Source organism: Macaca mulatta, chromosome 9 (genome assembly GCF_049350105.2).
Source record: "Macaca mulatta isolate MMU2019108-1 chromosome 9, T2T-MMU8v2.0, whole genome shotgun sequence".
Lineage (NCBI taxonomy): Eukaryota > Metazoa > Chordata > Mammalia > Primates > Cercopithecidae > Macaca > Macaca mulatta.
This window is the reverse complement of record NC_133414.1, coordinates 79,301,274-79,320,186: the sequence shown is the minus strand read 5'-3', so window position 1 is coordinate 79,320,186 and position 18,913 is coordinate 79,301,274. Positions and strand designations below refer to the sequence as shown.

Here is an 18,913-nt window from a genome sequence, read left to right as displayed (position 1 = left end):
CCCTGGGCCCTGCAACCATTGGCTAGCCTCCATCATACCTCTGAACAGTGCCCTCTGGTTCCTCTGTCCTGGCCCCTGGGTGCATGCAAGAAGTATATGCAACAAGTGGTCCCATGGGTTAGAGGGCCTTCAAGGAGTGAGCAGGCAGCATGTGGTCAGGACTCCAGGTGGGCTGAGTGGCAGGTGGTGGGCTAAGGCAGGAGGTGATCACAGTGACGCTGCCTCCAGACCCGATTCCAGTGGGTGGCACTGTCCTCCCCACTCTGCAGATGAGGAATTCGCAGACAGGAGGAGGCCTGCTCATGCTAATGTTGTGTGTGGGGCTTCAGACCTTTGCCTTTCTTACTACAAAATTCTGAGAAGCCAAGGATAAGGAAGGGAGGAAAGGCAACAGTTGAACGTGGAGAGTGGTCAGGATTGAGCGGAGTTTGATTCAGAGGCTCTCTACCCTGCAGGGAGACACAAGTCATCAGGAGAGAAGCAGAAGGATGTGTAAGAGGGAGCCCTGGCTTCTGCTTCTGTTTTTGTTTTGTTTTGTTTTTTGAGACGGAGTCTTGCTCTGTTGCCCAGGTTGGAGTGCAGTGGTGTAATCTCGGTTCACTGCAACCTCTGCCTCCCGGGTTTATGCCATTCTCCTGCCTCAGCCTTCCGAGTAGCTGGGACTATAGGTGCTCGCCACTACGCCCCGCTAATTTTTTGTATTCTTTAGTAGAGACGGGGTTTCTCTGGCTAACACAGTAGAGACTGTGTTAGCCAGGATGGTCTCGATCTCCTGACCTCGTACTCCACCCGCCTCAGCCTCCTAAAGTGTTGGGATTACGGGCATGAGCCACCGCGCCCTGCCTCTGCTTCTGTTTTCACCATGGGAGTCTCCCTTTCTTTTTTCTTTTTTTCTTTTTTAATTGTTGTTGTTGTCGTTGAGACAAAGTTTCCCTCTGTCACCCAGACTGGAGTACAGTGTTGCAATCATAGTTCATTGCAGCCTTGAACTCCTGGGCTCAAGTACTCCTCTTGCTTCAGTCTCCTGAGTAGTTGGGACTACAGGTGTGTACCACCATGCCTGACTAATGGTTTTTAAAATGCTTTTGTAGAGATGGGGGCCTCATTATGTTGCTTAGGCTGGTTTTGAACTCCCGGCCTCAAGCGATCCTCCTGCCTTGGCCTCATAAAGTGCTGGGGTTACAGGCGTGAGCCCCCAGGCCTAGTCAGGCGTCTCCCTCTCTGTGCCATCCAGGCTGAAGACAGGCAGGCAGTCCCAGGGGACACTGACAAGACTTTTGTGACCATGTTTCAATCTGCCTTATGAGCCCAAAGGAAGTTCTGAGGGCAGCTGGCACTGACAGGTCAAGGCACCCTCCCTGGCAAGCTGGGAGGTCTGAAGCCTCCCACTATGCCACTGTCTGGCCTGGCAGGAGGCAGAGCTTTGGGTCCAGAAGCATTTGTTTCGGCCAAGATTCCCTACTTCCTGCTGACCCCATTCTACTGAGGGTTGGTGGGTCCATACGATGGGCAGCAGGCCAGGTGTTGGCACAGTCCTTATTAAATGAGGACTTACTATACAAACAAATCACCAGGGATTCTTGCTCAGGTGCAGATTCTGACTCAGGAGGTATGAAGTGAAACCTAAGGTTCTGCATTTCTAACAGGCTTCCGGGATGCCCATGCTGCTGGCCTATGGATGCCACTTTGAGAACTGAAAGCCCAGGCAGAGCTCCTCAGGCTTCAGCATGCATGTGAATCAGAAAGCGGGGCATTGGGGGGCAGGTATTACAACAGACTGCTGCCCCCTCCCGGAGTTTCTGATGTAGGTCTGGGGCGAGGCCAGGGAATGTGCATTTCTAACCAGTTCTCTAGCAATGCTACTGCTGCTGGTCCTGGGACCACACTTTGAGAAATATCGGCTGGGATAGTAAGAGGTGAAACAGGACAAAGACAGAATTAAGTAAATGCAGCCCAAAGCATCCTATATGACACAGATACTTTTCCTCTTAAAAGTGCTGTTGGCTGGGCGCAGTGGCTTGCGCCTGTAATCCCAGCACTTTGGGAGGCCGAGGCAGGCAGATCACTTGAGCTTAGGAATTTGAGACCAGCCAGGGCAACAAGGCAAAAACCCATCTCTACCAAAAATACAAAAATTAGCCGGGCATGGTGGTGGGCGCCTGTGGTTCCAGCTACTTGAGAGGCTGAGGTGGGAGGATCACTTGAGCCTGGGAAGTCGAGGTTGCAGTGAGCCAAGATCATGCCACTGCACTCCAGCCTGTGTGACAGAGCGAGACCCCATCTCAAAGAAAAAAAAAAAAGTGTTGTAGTGTTGTTACTCTATTTAATCAATTCTTTTTTGTTTTAGTTTTTTGTCTCACTCTTTGGCCCAGGCTGGAGTGCAGTGGTGCAATCACAGCTCACTGCAACCTCAACCTCCCAGGCTCAATTGATCCTACCATCTCAGCCTCCCGAGTAGCTGGAACCACAGGTTCACACTACCACACGCGGCTAATTTTTGTACTTTTTGTAGAGATGGGGTTTTGCCATGTTGTCCAGGTTGGTCTCAAACTCCTGGGCTCAGGCAATTCTCCCACCTTGGCCTGCCAAAGTGCTGGAATTACAGGTGTGAGCCACCATGCCCAGCTTAAATTCTTAATGAAGACTTGTTTTCCTCTAATCTCTTGTATTCTCTGGAGCAGTGGGTGCATAGGAAAAAACAAAACAAAACAGAGAACTGAGGGTTATGGAAAGTTAAATTCCAGCTTAACTGAAATAATATCTCTTACTGGGCAAAATGAATTCTCTCAAATATGTGATGTTTGTCTTCACCCTCACATGTTCCGGGACTGAATTGCTAAGCAGCACCAAGTGCCGGTGAGCAAGTGGTGAGGCCTCGCTGTCCCGCATCCACCTTCAAGTCATGTGTGTCAGCTACTGGGGTGAACGAGCTGACTGCCCCCACCAATCATGTCCCCATGTCATCACTCAGACTACATGCCTCCACCTCCTTAGAAACCCTCCCACAAGGACACAAGGACAGCTACCCTCCCACTGAGAGTCCTCTCCCTAGCTCTCCATGGCACATCTGCCCTCCCCTATGCCTGTGACCAGGTGCTATTTAGCTATCTAGTGTCTGCTGACACTAATACCTGTAAGCTACTTGAGGTCGAGACTTGCATCTCATTCATCTCTGCAGCCTCTCCTTCTCCAGAGATGACATTTCCCACGTGGTCTTATTTATAAATACTTAAAAACTTCCATACACCACTTTCTGATTTGAAAAATATAGGAACCATCTCATATCCCAGAAACTTATAAATGGCTCTTGTCTGAACAAATATTCTAAGCTACGAACCCTTTTCTTCCTCTTGCAAGTGCCTAGAGTAAACAACTGTGTCCTGGCAGGCCAGTCCCCAAGGACCCCGGAAGCCTCTCATCTGGGCGGGAGACACCTGCTGCTGTGTGTCTGCCAGGGAGTCAGCTGGGAAAGGGAGAAGCCCCTTGGCCCGCTCTGCTTCCCTTTCACCTGAACCGGGCCCAGACCTTCAGACCCAGGGGATTTGGCCACAGGCAGAGAAAATGGTAAGACACGAGAAAAGACTTCCAGACTGAGAGCATGGGCCATGTGGGGTGGGTGAAGGGGAGGGATGAGAGGAGGAAGGCTGTATAATGTGGTTGGGGCATGAGCTGGGGAGGATGGGTGGCTGAGTTGGCTGAGAACAGACCCCCAAATCTCTGCAGGACAACTCATAAGAGCAGCTTTCAATATTTTTTCATCATGACTAAGAGTAAGAAATACCATTTTTCATCACGTCCCAGGAGATAGATAGATAGAGAGATAGAGAGATAGAGAGATAGATAGAGAGATAGATAGATAGATAGATAGATAGATAGATAGATAGATAGATCTGTGCATGCACATAGTAAAACTGAAATTAAAAGTTACAACATAGTAATTACCATTTTATATGTGATGATGTACTCTGACATTTTCTATTTTATTGCATTAAAAAATTGCTGGTCTCAACCCACTGACTTGACTTAACAATTCACTAGCAGGTCATAGTATGCAACTTGAAAAACTGCCCTATCCTGTCTCATTTATTTCAGAGGAGCTTCGAGGCTTTGGAATTCCTGCTCTACACAATGCTCCCACCCAGCTGAGCGCCTGCTGTATGCCGCACACCATGCCCAATGCTGGCAGACGTGGGGATGGCAGAGAAGGGTCACACACATAGACCAGAGGGCCGTGTGCTAAAGGTGGCAACAAAGGCATCCACGTGCCACACAGACCGGAAACCTGAGGGCATTAAGCTACCAGTGAGCACCAAGGTCAGGCACCATCTCCCAGTGGTTGGTATCAGAAAGCAGACAGAAGTATCCTTGTCCCTCTCAGCCTCCATGCCCTGTTGAGATCCCAACCTCCCCCCTTCTCTCCCTGAGAATGGCTCAGAGGGTGGAGGAAGATCACATGGCAGCTCTATTTGGAAACACGAGGATGACTGAGTTGATCCTGGCAGCCGCCTGGATGCTGAGAGCCTCCATGGCTTTCCAGCGCCAGGCTGGGGACGCTTTGGGGAGGTCCCTTTAGAGTGGCTGTCATGATTCACTTGGGGGCTTGTTTCAGAGCTGCCTGTTCCCCACTTACTAAAGCTTTAACGGGAACTCATGCATCTCAAATTTATTTCTCATAAAAATTTTGTTTTATTTTTTCCACCACCCTCTAAGCATTCTAGAAGGAAAAAATAAGCCACTCTGAAGGCATCCTAAGCTTCTACAATCATCCCAGTGAGGTGCTGCAGGAGCTCAGCTACAAGTAGCAAAGAGTGCAGAACTATTTCCATAATGGAAGACCGTGCAGCCCTACCTTCGTTGCTGTCACTGCAGCCCCTCCTTCCTCCAGCAGGCTCTTTCATTCTCACCTCCCTCCAGCCTGGGGATGAAGGCTGTGGCCTGGCTCTCCTGCTGGTTTGGGAGTTGAGAAGCCACTCAGATCACTCGGATGGATCAGGGAGAAGTAGAAAATAGAAGCAGGGAGACTCCAGCAAGGAAACAGTGGCTGCCTCCATATGCCCCCTCTCTCCAGCTCGGGGGCAGGGGAAGAACAACCAAGGCCTCCTGCAGTGGACAGGGACCTGGGATCAGTCAAGCTCTTTCAGGAGCAGCTGGCCACTTGAGGTAAGCCAGGAGCCCCTCCTGGACAGGGGCAGCCCCTGGCTTCTCCATATCACCCAGGCGTGGCCGAGGCCGGGCAGCAGAGGCTCTATCCCAGGCTGAACTGACTGGGAAACACAGCCCAGTCACTGATGTCTCTCTTACCTGACCAGGTGTGTGATAGGCACTTGGCCATGAAGGCTTAGAGCTTTAGTTTCTACCTGTGTCAAAGGGAGACCATCACCCTGTGGATGTGGGACGGCACATGACCATTCTTGGTAAGATGTAAGATGCTTCCACATGTCGAAATTATTACTGACATTCTGCAGAAAAGCAGAATATGTCTATGCAAGAGGAGCCAAAACAGCCGATCTTTGCTCTGTGGCTGTGCCTGCTAAGAGATATTGTCTGCCTTTTAGAAGGGTAAGGACCAGGAGATCTGGACCATCCTTGCTGCCCACTTTGGTGCAAGTCACTTCTTGGACTGCAGCCGACATAGATACCCACTTGACCTGCTCCCCTACCTGGGGAAAAGCCACCTTCTTATCTTGAACCACCTTTTGGGGGTGGGGGATAAGCTTCATCTGAAAGATGAGAGGGCGCTGAGATTCACAGAGCTGCTGTGAGCCTTCCAAGGCCACAGTTAGGATATGGGGAAGCCAAAGCCGGTGCTGGTGAAACCCACCTGTCCACACACTGCACACCCAGCTCTGGTCTCGCTCAGTTACTGCCCCATTTGGATGAGCAGCAGAAGGAAGCGGAGGCATCAGGAGGGGTCACAATGAACAGAGACAGGAGAGGAAGGACCCAGGCAAGAAGGGCCTGGCCAGGAATGCAGGGGGCGAGGGGCTCAAAAGCAAGCCCCTGGGTGGGCAGGACAGCACAGGAGGGAGAGCTGCACAGGCCAAGGCACTTCTGGGCAGGCTGCTTCTGCTTAGAGACTACTCAGAGGCCCCAGTGACCCAGGAGCCAATCCAGGGGCAAGACACTTGAGGACTCTGGTCTTGGGAGCATAAGATTGAACCAGAGCCCACCCCCAGGGGCTTCCCAGAGTCCAGGCAAGAGAAGTCCATCCTGGGCACAGGGCTGTTCTGGAATCACATATTCCTGTCCTGGCACCGCGGCAGTGTCACTGTACAACCCGATGCTCTCTCATGATGTGTTTGGGCCTCGGTTGATTCATCTATCCAAGGAAACATCCAGAACCTCAAAGGTCAGCTGGTCTCACCTCCCACCCAGCCAGGGTCAGAGTCCTGCCTGTGGCACCTCTGACAGACGGGCACTCGCCATCACATGAGGCAGGCCATTCCCCATCAGATGGGCCGAAACTACTAGGACCCATCTGATGGAGAATAGCTCTCACCCTGCCTGGGCCAGGAAGGCATAGAGGAAGCCCTAGGCCATAGAGGGAGCCCCACACAGGGCTGATTCCATGTTTATTTGCACTAGAGGAGGGGTCACCCTCCTACCACTGCCCAGGGCCTACCACCTGTCACTCCAGCTGAGGTTGCCTGCTGCTGACTTTGGAATGGAAGGCTCTCCCAGCAGAAGCCTGGGCCTCAGCAAGGGGTCAGGAGGTACTGGCTCCTCTCTCAGAGAAATGGCCTCATGTTGCTTTTAATCAAATGGCATAATGGCTATAAAAGGGCTTAAGAAAATGAAAGCATAACTGAAGGGGGTTATGATGAACATCACTGGCGAGGCCACGTGAGACAGGATGAACTGGGGCCAAGCCACCGAAGGAGGGTGCTGCGGAGGGGAGGGCACGCAGAGACCCCACTCAGTGCCCAGGTTCTCTGGGCAGGTTGGACCACTAGCTGGAGTTGAGGCGCGGCTCTCTGAGGTCCTAATGAGACAGAAGACACATAATTGCTGCAAGAGGAAGGAGGGACAGCTTCCTGACCTCAGCAGAACCCACCTGCCTGGGGTTTGCTGTTTGCAGAAGGCACCTATCAGACCCCTGGTTCCCTGGTGGTGAGGGCCCTGGCGGGCTGGGCTGACAGGGAGCAGTGTGTTTGTTCTGGAAGGCATAGAGAGGCTGTGCTGAACATGGCTGTCTAGTGGGCCCTGCTCACCCCTATGAAGAGGTCTCTGTGAAGCCAGGGGACTCAGGGAGGAAAAAGCACACAGCGGGCCAGAGCCGAAGGGTCTGAGACAGCCTAGGCTGGCAGGTGAGATCTGGAGAGGGAGAGCTTGTGGTCCACAGTGGCCTGGCTAGTTCACAGCTACACTGTGGTGAAAGCCAAGGCCATCTACCTGCCAGGGAATGCCAGTGTCCCACCCAGCACCCAGCAGGTGACAGGGCCTCAAAATGTGTACCTTCCCAGGCCCCATGTCCTTTGCTTAGGCATCTCAGACAGAAGGCCCAAGCTTCTCCTCCCGCCTGTGAAGGTCAACTCCAGAGCCCTGTGCCCTGTGAGCGCCTCGTGCAGCAGCCCAGGGCCAGGTGGGCCAGGCCCACTCACCTACGATCTCGTTCTCCTCCAGGTTGATGGTCTCCAGCGCCGGCAGGGCGGTGAGCTGCTCAGGGAAGTCCTGGAACTGGTTCCGGGACAGGTCAATGGCCTTGAGGTGCTGCAGGGCACTAACTTCGCTGGGGAGGCGGTGTAGGAAGTTCCCCTCCAGGCGGAGCTCTGCCATGTGCAGGGAAGGAGAGAGAACAGGATGAGGAGGGGGACACCCCGAGACCACAGTGACTGCCCGCTGTGGCTCTCACCCTGCCGGGGCCAGGAAGGCATAGAGGAAGCCCTAGGCCACAGAGGGAGCCCCGCACAGGACTGATTCCATGTTTTTTTTGCACTAGAGGAGGGTCACCCTCCTACCACTGCCCAGGGCCTACCACCTGTCACTCCAGCTGAGGTCGCCTGCTGCTGGCTTTAGAATGGAAGGCTCTCCCAGCAGAAGCCTGGGCCTCAGCGAGGGGTCAGGAGGTACTGGCTCCTCCCTCAGACAAAGCTTCAGCTCCAGGCCCTGATGGGGCAGGTCAGGATGGGCAGCCTCTCCCCCTCGGGGCTCCCCATACTCCATTTAGGGGACACCACTCTCCATGGCCCTCCCTGCTCAAGGGGCCACCAGGGGCAGCCACATTCTTTCAGTGTCATGTGCCCCTTCTCCCCTGGCCAACCACAGCTGACCCAACGTGGGTGGGTTCCTGCTCTGAGAGCAGCCGCTCTGAAAGTTGGCTAGCGACACATGCAGGGACCTGCGTCGGAAGGTAGCTGGGTCGGGGGAGTCCCTCTGCTGGGAACCCCGCTGAGGCAGTGCCAAGAGATGGGGCCAGATATAGTGTGGGCTGAAGCTGAGATGCTGCGATTTAGTGACAGAAGCCGGGTGCCCACAGGGCCCTGTGCAGGGAGGAGAGCTGGGGGGCAGGAAGCAAGGGCGGTAGGTGGCAGAGGAGCACAGCCCAGGGCTGACGGGAGGAGGACCTGGGGTCTCCATGCTTGGGTACACACCTGCCATGCCCCTGCTTTCACTGTTCTTCCTTAGGACGTTATTTAATCCCCACAGAAAGGACATCGTCTCACCTGTAGAAAGGAGCTAACATCACAATGCCTATCTCTAGGGCTGTGAGAAGATTAATCTGTGAACACAGGTGAAGCAGCATGACAGGGAGAGGCAGAGCTGAGGTCCTAGGGGCTGCCCAGTCCCCGTCCAGGTGTGGCCTTACAGTGAGTCTCTCCCCACCCTGTCTGACCCGAGGGAAACTGAGGCCCAGAAATGCTGAGTAACCTGAAGAATGTCCCCCAGTTCTTCTCCCAGGGCTGGCTTTGTGGGCATGGGGCCAGTATATTCACACGAGGTCTCACGATCAGAAGGGCCCCACACTTGGGGTGGAATGCCCTGTATGGCCATCTTGAAAGTCTTAATAATTTTATCCTTCAACCTGTATTTTGTCAGTGGAGCTGGGTCATGGAGTCTGAGCTCGCACATGATCCAACCTCCTACTGCCTCCCCAGGATGGCTGCCGGCTCTCCCGCCTGGCCTCCGCCTCCCCATCCCCGCTCTGCAATGACACTGCAGCCCTCCACCTCAGCAGGGAGGGTCACAGTCAGGCGTGCGTTCCATGTGTCTCAGTGTGGAGCACGTAGGCAGCAGCTCTCCCTCACCCTCACTCAGGGCCCCTGGGGCTTAGCAGGAGTGAGCCTCTTACCCACCCCTGAGCTAGGTACTGGAAAGGTCCTGACGCACAGGTTTAAAGAGCCTTGGAGTTGCCTGCCTGCCATGGCTGAGGGTGGTGGACACTTAGGAAGGGAAAACCTGGCTCAGCTTCTTCAGATCACCCCAGGCCAGGGTGGAAGGCAGTCAGTCCAGCATCTGGTAAGAGCAGAAACCTAGCAGCTGTCAGGCCTGAGGGTGGCTGCGTGGGTGCCCTGCATTGTGGACAGGGGCCCCGGGCCCTCTGAGTCTGTCCTTCCTCCCTTCCGCCTTCCAACCTTCCTGAGTCTGGTTTGAGTTTGTCCTTCTGGCCTACTCCAGGCACCTCCGGAGAAAATAAGCCACAAAATATGAATTATATAATTTCATGATTCTACACGATTTTAATGCTCTCATAATCGCACTTAAAACTGGCATTCCACAACATAAAGATAAATGGTAAAATTCATGCTAAATTTTGATCTTTCCTTACTTAGAACGACATGAAATAGTAAATGAAAGGCACCATGACACACTGAGAGAGACTGCAAAAGAAAGGGAAAAGCTTCCTATGTAACTTTTAGAAAAATGACCCCTGATTTCTGGAGTCATTTATCTCTGTGCCCCACCAGTTTTGCAGCTGGCCCTGCCCCGCTCAGTGTCCACGCCTGCTCTTCCATAGCCCCACAACGCAGCTGCTCTGAGCTCCCCATAGCCCCTCCCAGGTATCCCTACAGTGAAAGCTGACCCCCTGCGCCCTTCCCAGTGCGCTGCATACACACACACACACACACACACACACACACACACACAGACACGCACGCACACGCGCCTGACTACCAGCCTTGCTCCAGCACACTGGGGCTCTGGGGAGACAGGAACTACATCTGATTCATCTTCGTCCCTACATCCAGCCTCTTGCAGACACCTTGTGTCACTCAGCAAATACGTGCTGAACAATGACTCTTCTCCCCTCAGGAGGCAAATAGACAGTGCAGGGGGCCTGGACTGCCTCCCATTTTTCCATCTTCAGGGACGTCAGAACCCAAGGTTCCATCAACAGGTCCAGTGCTCGCTTCATGCAAACCCAGGCCTCCCCTGGCAGCCAGGTTCTTGAATAGCCACACCTTAAATCACAGAACGCTGCTATCCAGATCACCATTAGGTCACAGTGTTGGGGGCTGGGCAGAGTGGCTTATGCCTGTAATCCCACACTTTGGGAGTTCAAGGCAGGAGGATGACTTGAGGCCAGCAGCTCAAGACCAGCATAGGAAAACCCTGTCTCTATAAAAAATACAAAAAAATTAGCCAGGCATGGTGGTGTGTGGTTGTAGTCCCAGCTACTCAGGAGGCTGAGGTGGGAGGATCACTTGAGCCCAGGAGGTGGAGGCTGCAGTGTGAGCCATGATGGTGCCTCTGCACTCCATCCTGGGCAACAGAGCGAGTCCCTGTCTCAAAAGTAAATAAGTAATAAAAATAAAATGCTCTTTACCCACATATTTGTGAGGCTTGCTATCTGACTTTATGTGTGTCTTTGCTCAAATGTTACTCTATCTAAAGTAAGATCCCCTCCCATTGGATTCCCACTCTCTGCAGTATTTACCTTCATAGCATGTTATCACCTAACATGCTGACTTACCTGTGTATTCACTGCCTCTTCCCATAAGAAGGTAGGCTGCACGAGGGTGAGCTTTGCCTGCATTGTAGAAACGTGTGCATGACACTGCCCAGTACATGGTGAGTGATCAACAATGATGAGTACATTATGATGATTATATAAATGAATTAGTGATGAGTGAATGAATGAATGAATATATCACCCTCCCAGTTCTGCCAAATATCTGTTCCATACACACCACTGTTTGTCCTTAAAATTGATTTGTTCTTTTTTACTTATATAAAAAGAAAATAGGCTGGGTGCAGTGGCTCACATCTGTAATTCTAGCACTTTGGGAGGCCGAGGCAGGCGAATGACTGGAGGTCAGGAGTTCAGCCTGGCCAACGTGGTGAAACGCTGTCTCTACTGAAAATATAAAAATTAGCCAGGCGTGGTGGCATACACCTGTAATCCCAGTTATTTGGGAGGCTGAGGCAGGAGAATCCCTTGAACCCAAGAGGCGTAGGTTGCAGTTGCTGAGATTGTGCCATTGCACTCCAGCCTGGGCAACAAGAGAAAACTCCATCTCAAAAAAAAAAAAAAAAAAAAAGGAAAGAAAATAGTTGTTAGTGCGTCCCACAAAAATAATGTTATTCATTTCCCTCTGGACACTGTTGCCAGATGAGGAATCAGGGCCCTGGGTGGATTTATACCAGTCTGGCGTTGGCGGGAAGAGCACATTCCAGGCTGGGGGCAGCTGCCCCATGGAGTTGCTCCGAAGTCACTTCGCTGGAACACACATTTCTTCTTAGCTGAGAACACGGTCCACTTTCTCTGGCTAGTTGGTTCTTGTTTAACGCATTTCTCTAAGCCCTCATTTCCTAGGAACAGGCTGTCATGCTCCATGGTCTGGCTGCCAACAGCACCTTCAAATCCGCAGTTCACAGCCTGTGTGTCAGTAAGGCCTGTATGGGCCACAGAGGGAGCAGCCTGGCCTCTGTGGGGCATCAGTGGGTGCTCATAGGGCATTTTTGAGGACACAGCTTTGCTTCCAGGTTGCAGACAGGGAGGTGGCCAAAGTCCTTGATGGTGCCAGCTGTGCCCAGGTTTGTTTCATTTCCATTTCTGGAATCCCAGCATGCCTACACCACCTACAGGAAGGCTCCCCAACAGCTCACCTAGCCCTCACCCCTCCCTCCCTGGGACGGCTGCATTCTGCACCCCACCAGAAGATCCGCTGGCCTACACAGACACCCAGGACATGAGCCAGTGCCCAGAAGTGGGGTATGGCCCCATGCAGAGTGGGGAGTGGGGCCGCCCTGAACCTCTCCCCCTGAGGCTTGTGGTGGGAGGCTATACAGTGGGTGTGGGGGTTACAAACACATGCTGTGGGGCAAGGTGTCCCAGGATTCTGCCTGACTGTGTGACCTTGGGCAAGCTGTTTATCTTTGCCTCCATTTCTTCATCTGTGAAATGATAACAGTACTAGATCCTCTTTCTCTGCAGGGTTGTTGTAAAGTTTCGATGAATTAATACATGAAAAAGACTGAACAGTGCTAGGCACACAGTAAATTCCACGTACGTATTGAGATAGACATGAGGATGGATGGACGGAGACAGACTGATAGATACGGCAAACCACGCAGGGCACCCGGAGCAACCCAGAAATCTGGTTAGTACTGAGTTACTTATGTCCTAGATCTGCATGGCTAACTGCCCATGCTTAGACTGAGGAAAGAAGAAAATGTTCTTTGCCTGAAGCAACAAGAATACCCTCTGTTGCTTCAAAAAGCCCCGGTGAATTAGCCGGGCGCGGCAGCGTGCTCCTGTAATCCCAGTTACTCGGGAGGCTGAGGCAGGAGAATTGCTTGAACCCAGGAAGTGGAGGTTGCCGTGAGCCAAGATCGCGCCACTGCACTCCACCCTGGGCGACAGAGTGAGACTCCGTTTCCGGGGTAAAAACAAACAAACAAACAAAAATCTCCCGCGGGGCCCTGAGGCATTTGGGAACAGGGGTTTGGAACACCAAGCATCAGGAAGCTGATAAACACAGCCAGTGTCACAGACACACAGCACATTCACTTTGGGGGAATCTCAGAAGCTGCTGGCCCAGGCTCTCACGCTATAGGGCCAGACCCCACACACAGCTCTGCAGGGCCACCAGGATAACTGCCAGAGGGAGGGGAGGAGAATCTCTCCTTGCTTGATTTTGTTATCCCCAGTTTTTTGACATATTCAGAATTTTTTTAAATGGCCTTTTATCAAACCAATTCAGGCATGAGTCTAATTATATCCCCACAGTGGCTGAGAAAAGTAAGCATCTACCCCTGGAGACATTTCCAAGAGCCTGCTGGGAGCTGGCCCCTGTGTGCAGTGTTGGGGGTCACGGTCGATGTGGCCGTGGAAGCTGATGTGGGGGCTGTAATGGTTAATTTTCTGTGTCAACTTGACTAGGCTAAGGGATGCCCAGATAGCTGGGCATGATTTCTGGATGTGTCTGTGAGGTTTTTCTGGAGGAGATCAGCATTTAAATGGGTGGATTGAGTAAAGATCTCAGGCGGGCACGGTGGCTCACGACTGTAATCCCAGCAGTTTGGGAGGCTGAGGCAGACGGATCGTTTGAAGTCAGGAGTTCGAGACCAGCCTGGTCAACATGGTGAAACCTTGTCTCTACTAAAACTACAAAAATTAGCCAGGCGTGGTGGCATGGCAAGAAGCCTGCAATCCCAGCTTCTTGAGAGGCTGAGGCATGATAATCCGAGGCATGAGAATCCAAGGCATAAGAATCCCAGGAGGCAGAGGTTGCAGTAGCTGAGATCGCACCACTGCACTCCAGCCTGGGCTACAAAACGAGACTCTGTCTCAAAAAAAAAAAAGTAATAATGATAGCTAACACCTATTACTACACTAATAGAGCACTACTACATTTGAGGCACTTGTTCTAGGGATTTACATGTAATCGTCATTGTGATTTTTCCATAACCCATTACCATCAATTTACAAAGAGGTGAAATAACTTGTCCAAGATCACAGAAACCCCAACTTCTCCACAAGGTATGTGACTTTCCTCTCCCAACCCCCAAATCAGGATTTGAACCCCAGTCAGCCGTGTCCAGAGCCTGACTCCTCATCTCATCAATCACTGTCCTGTCTCATGGGCTCTGCATCTGTCCCTTCCCCCAAGAGAAGCAGGCCACCGTGGCACCTCACTTCATCCAGTTTTGCACCCCTAATCCCTTCAATACCTGTTCTCAGAATACATAACCAGCAAATCCTTGCTTATTCAGTGGCCAGAGAATCACAAGAGGGGAACCAGGAAGGACCTGGTTATGTTCTAACTCATCAGGTGTCCTTGGGCCCATCCTCTTTCCAGGTGACCTCATGAGAAGGTCTTTCCTACCCATTTATCATAGGCTGTGATGACGAGCTGAGAGGGATGTGAAAGGCAGGATGAACCACACAAGTCACATATTTACTAAGCACCTACTATATGCTTAGCCTTGTAACTGAATGTAAAAAGGGTAATCTTTGTTTTTTGGAGGTTTTTTTTGAGCTGGAGTTTTGTTCTTTCACCCAGCTGGAGTGAAGTGGTACAATCTTAGCTCACTGCAACCTCTGCTCCCCGGGTTCAAGCAATTCTCCTGCCTCAGCCTCCCAAGAAGCTGGGATTATAGGCACCCGCCACCACACCCGGCTAATATTTGTATTTTTAGTAGAGACAGGGTTTTGCTATGTTGGCCAGGCTGGTCTCGAACTCCTGACCACAGGTGATACACCCGCCTCAACCTTCCAAAGTGCTAGGATTACAGGCATGAGCCACCGTGCCCGGCCAGAAAAGGGTAATCTTTGAAAATTAAATACACTCAACAAGGCCAGGTGCAGTGGCTCATTCCTGTAATCCCAGCATTTTGGGAGGCCAAGGTGGGTGGATCACTTGGGGCCAGGAATTCAAGACCAGCCTGCACAATATGGCGAAACTCTGTCTCTACTAAATATACAAAAATCAGCCAGGCATGGTGGTACACAGCTGTAATCCTAGCTACTCAGGAGCTGCGGCAGGAGAATCGCTTGAATCCAGGAGGTGGAGGTTGCAGTAAGCCAAGATCACACCACTGCATTCCAGCCTGGGCAACAGAGTGAGAGTGAGACTCTATTACAGATACAAGACACATGACACTTGGTTCCTGGATTATGGAACCTTTGCAGAAACAAAACTGAAAGCCAACATGAAAGCAGGAATCAAAAGGGAAAATAAGAGAGGGTCAGTGCAGCTGTGACACATGGATTGCAGGAAGCCAGTCAGAGCCAATGATGCCAAAACAGCCTCCACTTACTCAACAAATATTACTCAGCACCTACCACAGGGCAGGCTCTGCTAGACAGCGGGAAATCATGGCTAATGAGACAGACTAGATCCCAACCTTAACAAGCTTACAGATGAGTGCAGGGAGAAACAGTAAACAAGAAAAGAAGGTTATTTCAGATTGCTGGAAAGACATTTGAGGTCAGAGTAAAAAAAAAAAACCAGTTCTGCAAAAAGCCCACGGAAGAACTATCTTCTTCTTGTTGTCGTTTTATTGCAATGGTTAGAACTTTGAGGATGAGAGTGGACATCCTTGCCTTGTTCCCAGCTTGTGGGAAAGCCTTTCATCATTAGGTCTGATGTTAGCTGTAGGATTTTTGAAGATGCTCTTTACCAAGTTGAGGTAGTTTCCCTGTATTCTTTGTGTAATGAGAGTTGAAGTTTGTCAAATGCTTGTTCTTTGTCAAATGATATGATTGTCTGATTCTTCTTCTTAAACATTTTTTTTTTTTTTTTTTGAGATGGAGTCCAGCTCTGTCCCCCAGACTGGAATGCAGTGGCGCGATCTCGGCTTACTGCAGCTTCTGCCTTCCAAGTTCAAGCGATTCTCCTGTCTCAGCCTCCCGAGTAGCTGGTATTATAGGTGCATGCCACCACTACACCCAGCTAATTTTTTGTATTTTAGTAGAGATGGGATTTCCCCATGTTGCCCAGGCTGGTCTTGAACTCCTGAGCTCAGGCAATCCACCGACCTCAGCCTCCCAAAGTGTTAGGATTACAGGCGTGAGCCACCTCACCCAGCCTAGCCTTTTCATATGATATATTACACTGATTGATTTCTAAAGTTGGACCCAGCCTTGCACACCTGGAATAATTGATAAATCCCGCTAACACATGTCATATGCACTTTTTATACATTGCTGAATTTGACTGGTAATATTTTGCTGAGAATCTTTCCATCTATGTTCATGGGAGATATTGGTCTGTATTTTCTTTTACTTTCGCATTTTTGGTACTGTCTTTGTCTGCATTTGATATCAGAATAATATCAGTTTCCTAGCATGGATTGGGAAGTAAGCCCTTCTCTTCTGTTTTCTGGAAGAGGCTGTGTAAAATTGATGTGAATTCTCATTTTAAAAGTTTGATAGAATTCCCCAATGCAATCATCTGGGCTTGGAGATTTCTTCTTTGGGATCTTTTTATTTATGAATTCCACTTATTTGATAGTCATAGGTCTATTCTGGTTGTCTATTTCATCTTGGCTGAGTTTTTGTGGTTTGTGGTTTTCAATAACGTGGTCCATTTCTTCTAAGTTGCCAGATTGATAAGAATAAAGTTGTTTATAATAAACCTGGGAGGTTTTGAGTGGGAACAAAACCATGGAGCTGCTTCTAGGCCCCCTCCCCAAGGGAGGGCAAAGAGAGCAGATTCCTGGGGATGGATGTCCCACCCCTGTCAGTCACCCTCTTGCCCAACCCCTAGGGCTTTATGAATGTCAGCATATGTGCCAAATTCCACCCAAATTGTTAGAGTAAATCTCCAGGTAGCCAATCTGAGCTCCATGGAAAGGAAGCATTCCAGAAAAAGGCCTTGAATTGGACAGAATGGGGCATGCTTCCTGATGTGGGGGGTGGGGCTGGCAAAACAGCAAGTTCTCCCCAGCCATACAGCTTCACTTCTCAGAAGCCATGGCCCAGCAGGGTCTCTGAGTTGCTTCTGTTCCCACCGTGGTGTCCACTGCCTGTATCATGAGCTGCCTGTATCATGAGCTCTAAAAATCCTCTGTGCAGTAAGGTGGGGTATATATACACAATCAGTTAAAAACAGCCTCTCAGCATTAGCTGAGAAGCAGGTGACCACACTACCTGCTTCCATGGCAAAGAGCCTGACCGGGGACCCGGGGACCCGGGGACCCTGAACTGAGGTCTCGCCCTGCATCTTCCTGGAGGTAGGTCAGAAAAGCCACTTCTCCCTTCTGAGCCTCAGGGTCCCCATCCGTGAAGACATGGACTTGGGGATCTCTCCAGTTCTTTTCTCACTGAAATTCCTTGTGGAGAGACAGATTCCTATGACTGGACCATTGTCCTGACTACTTGACCAGAGACCTCTCTTGTCGACAACTAAGGCCTCCAGTGTCTTCACCATCACTGTATCAGAAGCATCATTCATCAAGAATTTTGCATGCACCAAACCCTACACAGGGCGCTTTATATGCATTATCTCCAACCTCACAAAATCATCGTGGAGTAGATGTTTCCCCATTTCTCAGATAGGGAAACTGAGGCCCACAAAGGCCAACTTGGGCCAGCAAGGCTGCTGATGCCTTAGCTTTCTTTTTATCTCTTATACGGCCCCAAACCGGCCGCTTAAGGTTTTCTCTATTTTTTCCAGTTCAGAGGAAGAACAAAAGTGTGGCCAAAGCCCCAGCCGCGGGATCAGCCAGTGTGCTGAGCTTCCAGCCTAACACAGCCACAGCCACGTCTGGCTTCGCTTCTCCCCTCTGGAGTCACAGCACCCCGGCCATCTGCCCAAGGTCTCACTGCCTCCTCTTCTGGACAGAGAGGGCTGAGATCTTCTGGTCCCAGATGACTGCATTAGGGGTTCCAAAGATTCTTCCTGCACTCAGGCCAGGGTTCAGAGTGGAACAACCAGGGCTCCCAGGATGGACCGGGGCTCTGGAAAAAGACCCCACTCCATTCCACTCCCAAGGTTCTACCCAGCCTGAGAGCAGCCCCCATCATGACATTTCCTTATTGATTACACCTACTGAACTGTGGTTTCCGGTGTCTGTTAAATGGACCTCTTCTTCCCCAAGTTCCTCTTATTACTTCCTGTACCATCCTTATCTTGGACAATTGCCAAGGCTGACTCAGAGGCCTTAGATTAACCCCAGCTGAGAGAGAAGCTTGCCGATTCCATTAAGGGACAGACAAAGCTGGCCTGCAGTAATCATACAACCCATGCTCAAAGGAATGTGCCAGCTCCAAAAATACCTGCTCACCAGAGCTCAATCAGCAACTCAGCTCTGAACCTGCGTCAATGAGCAGTCACAGTCCCTGACTGCACGGACTCCCCCGCAGGGCAGAGTCAGATGGTCAGGTAGGCAGTGTCCTTCCAACGGCCCATGCTCAGTGCTGAGGAGGCTTCACACAGAGACAGCTGCTGCCCACAGGGGTCAGAGGGCATTTCCAGATGCCACACTCACTCCTCAGGGGTGAACAAGGGGAAGGGGAGAAAAAGCACTTTTAACTAGGTCTGGAACAGACTAAAATGAAGTACTAAACATTTTCCCTCTGTGAAAAGACTAAGGCAGGCCAGGTGCGGTGGCTCACGCCTGTAATCCCAACACTTTGGGAGGCTGAGACACAGATCACTTGAGTCTAGGAGTTCAAGACTAGCCTGGGCAACATGGCAAGACCCTGTCTCCACAAATAATACAAAAGATTAGCTGGGTGTGATGGTGTGCCATAGTCCCAGCTAGTCAGGAGGCTAACGTGAGATCACTTGAGCCCAGGAGGCAGAGGTTGTAGAGAGCCGAGATTGCACCACTGCACTCCAGCCTGGGTGACAGAGGGAGACCTGTTTCAAAAAAGAAAAAAGACTAAGGTAGCTCTTTTTTCTTGCTGTGTGACGTTGGGCAAGTTACTTGTTACTTATGCTCTGTTTGCTTACAACAGTACCTACCCGTGGTATATTATAAATGCTACTATTATGAAGTATATTTATATTTATATAGGCAT

The 18,913-nt window shown here is 51.0% G+C and overlaps 1 protein-coding gene across 7 annotated transcripts in view; it reads right to left on the bottom strand.

The window, feature by feature from the left end:
* The window catches only part of LRRC20 (leucine rich repeat containing 20), an 87,075-nt gene that overhangs the window by 21,234 nt on the left and 46,928 nt on the right, over positions 1-18,913 (bottom strand). For all 7 annotated transcript variants that reach the window (XM_015147358.3, XM_077945302.1, XM_077945303.1 and 4 more), the window contains 1 exon segment: positions 7,602-7,769. In XM_015147358.3, coding sequence (XP_015002844.1) covers positions 7,602-7,769 — 168 coding nt within the window.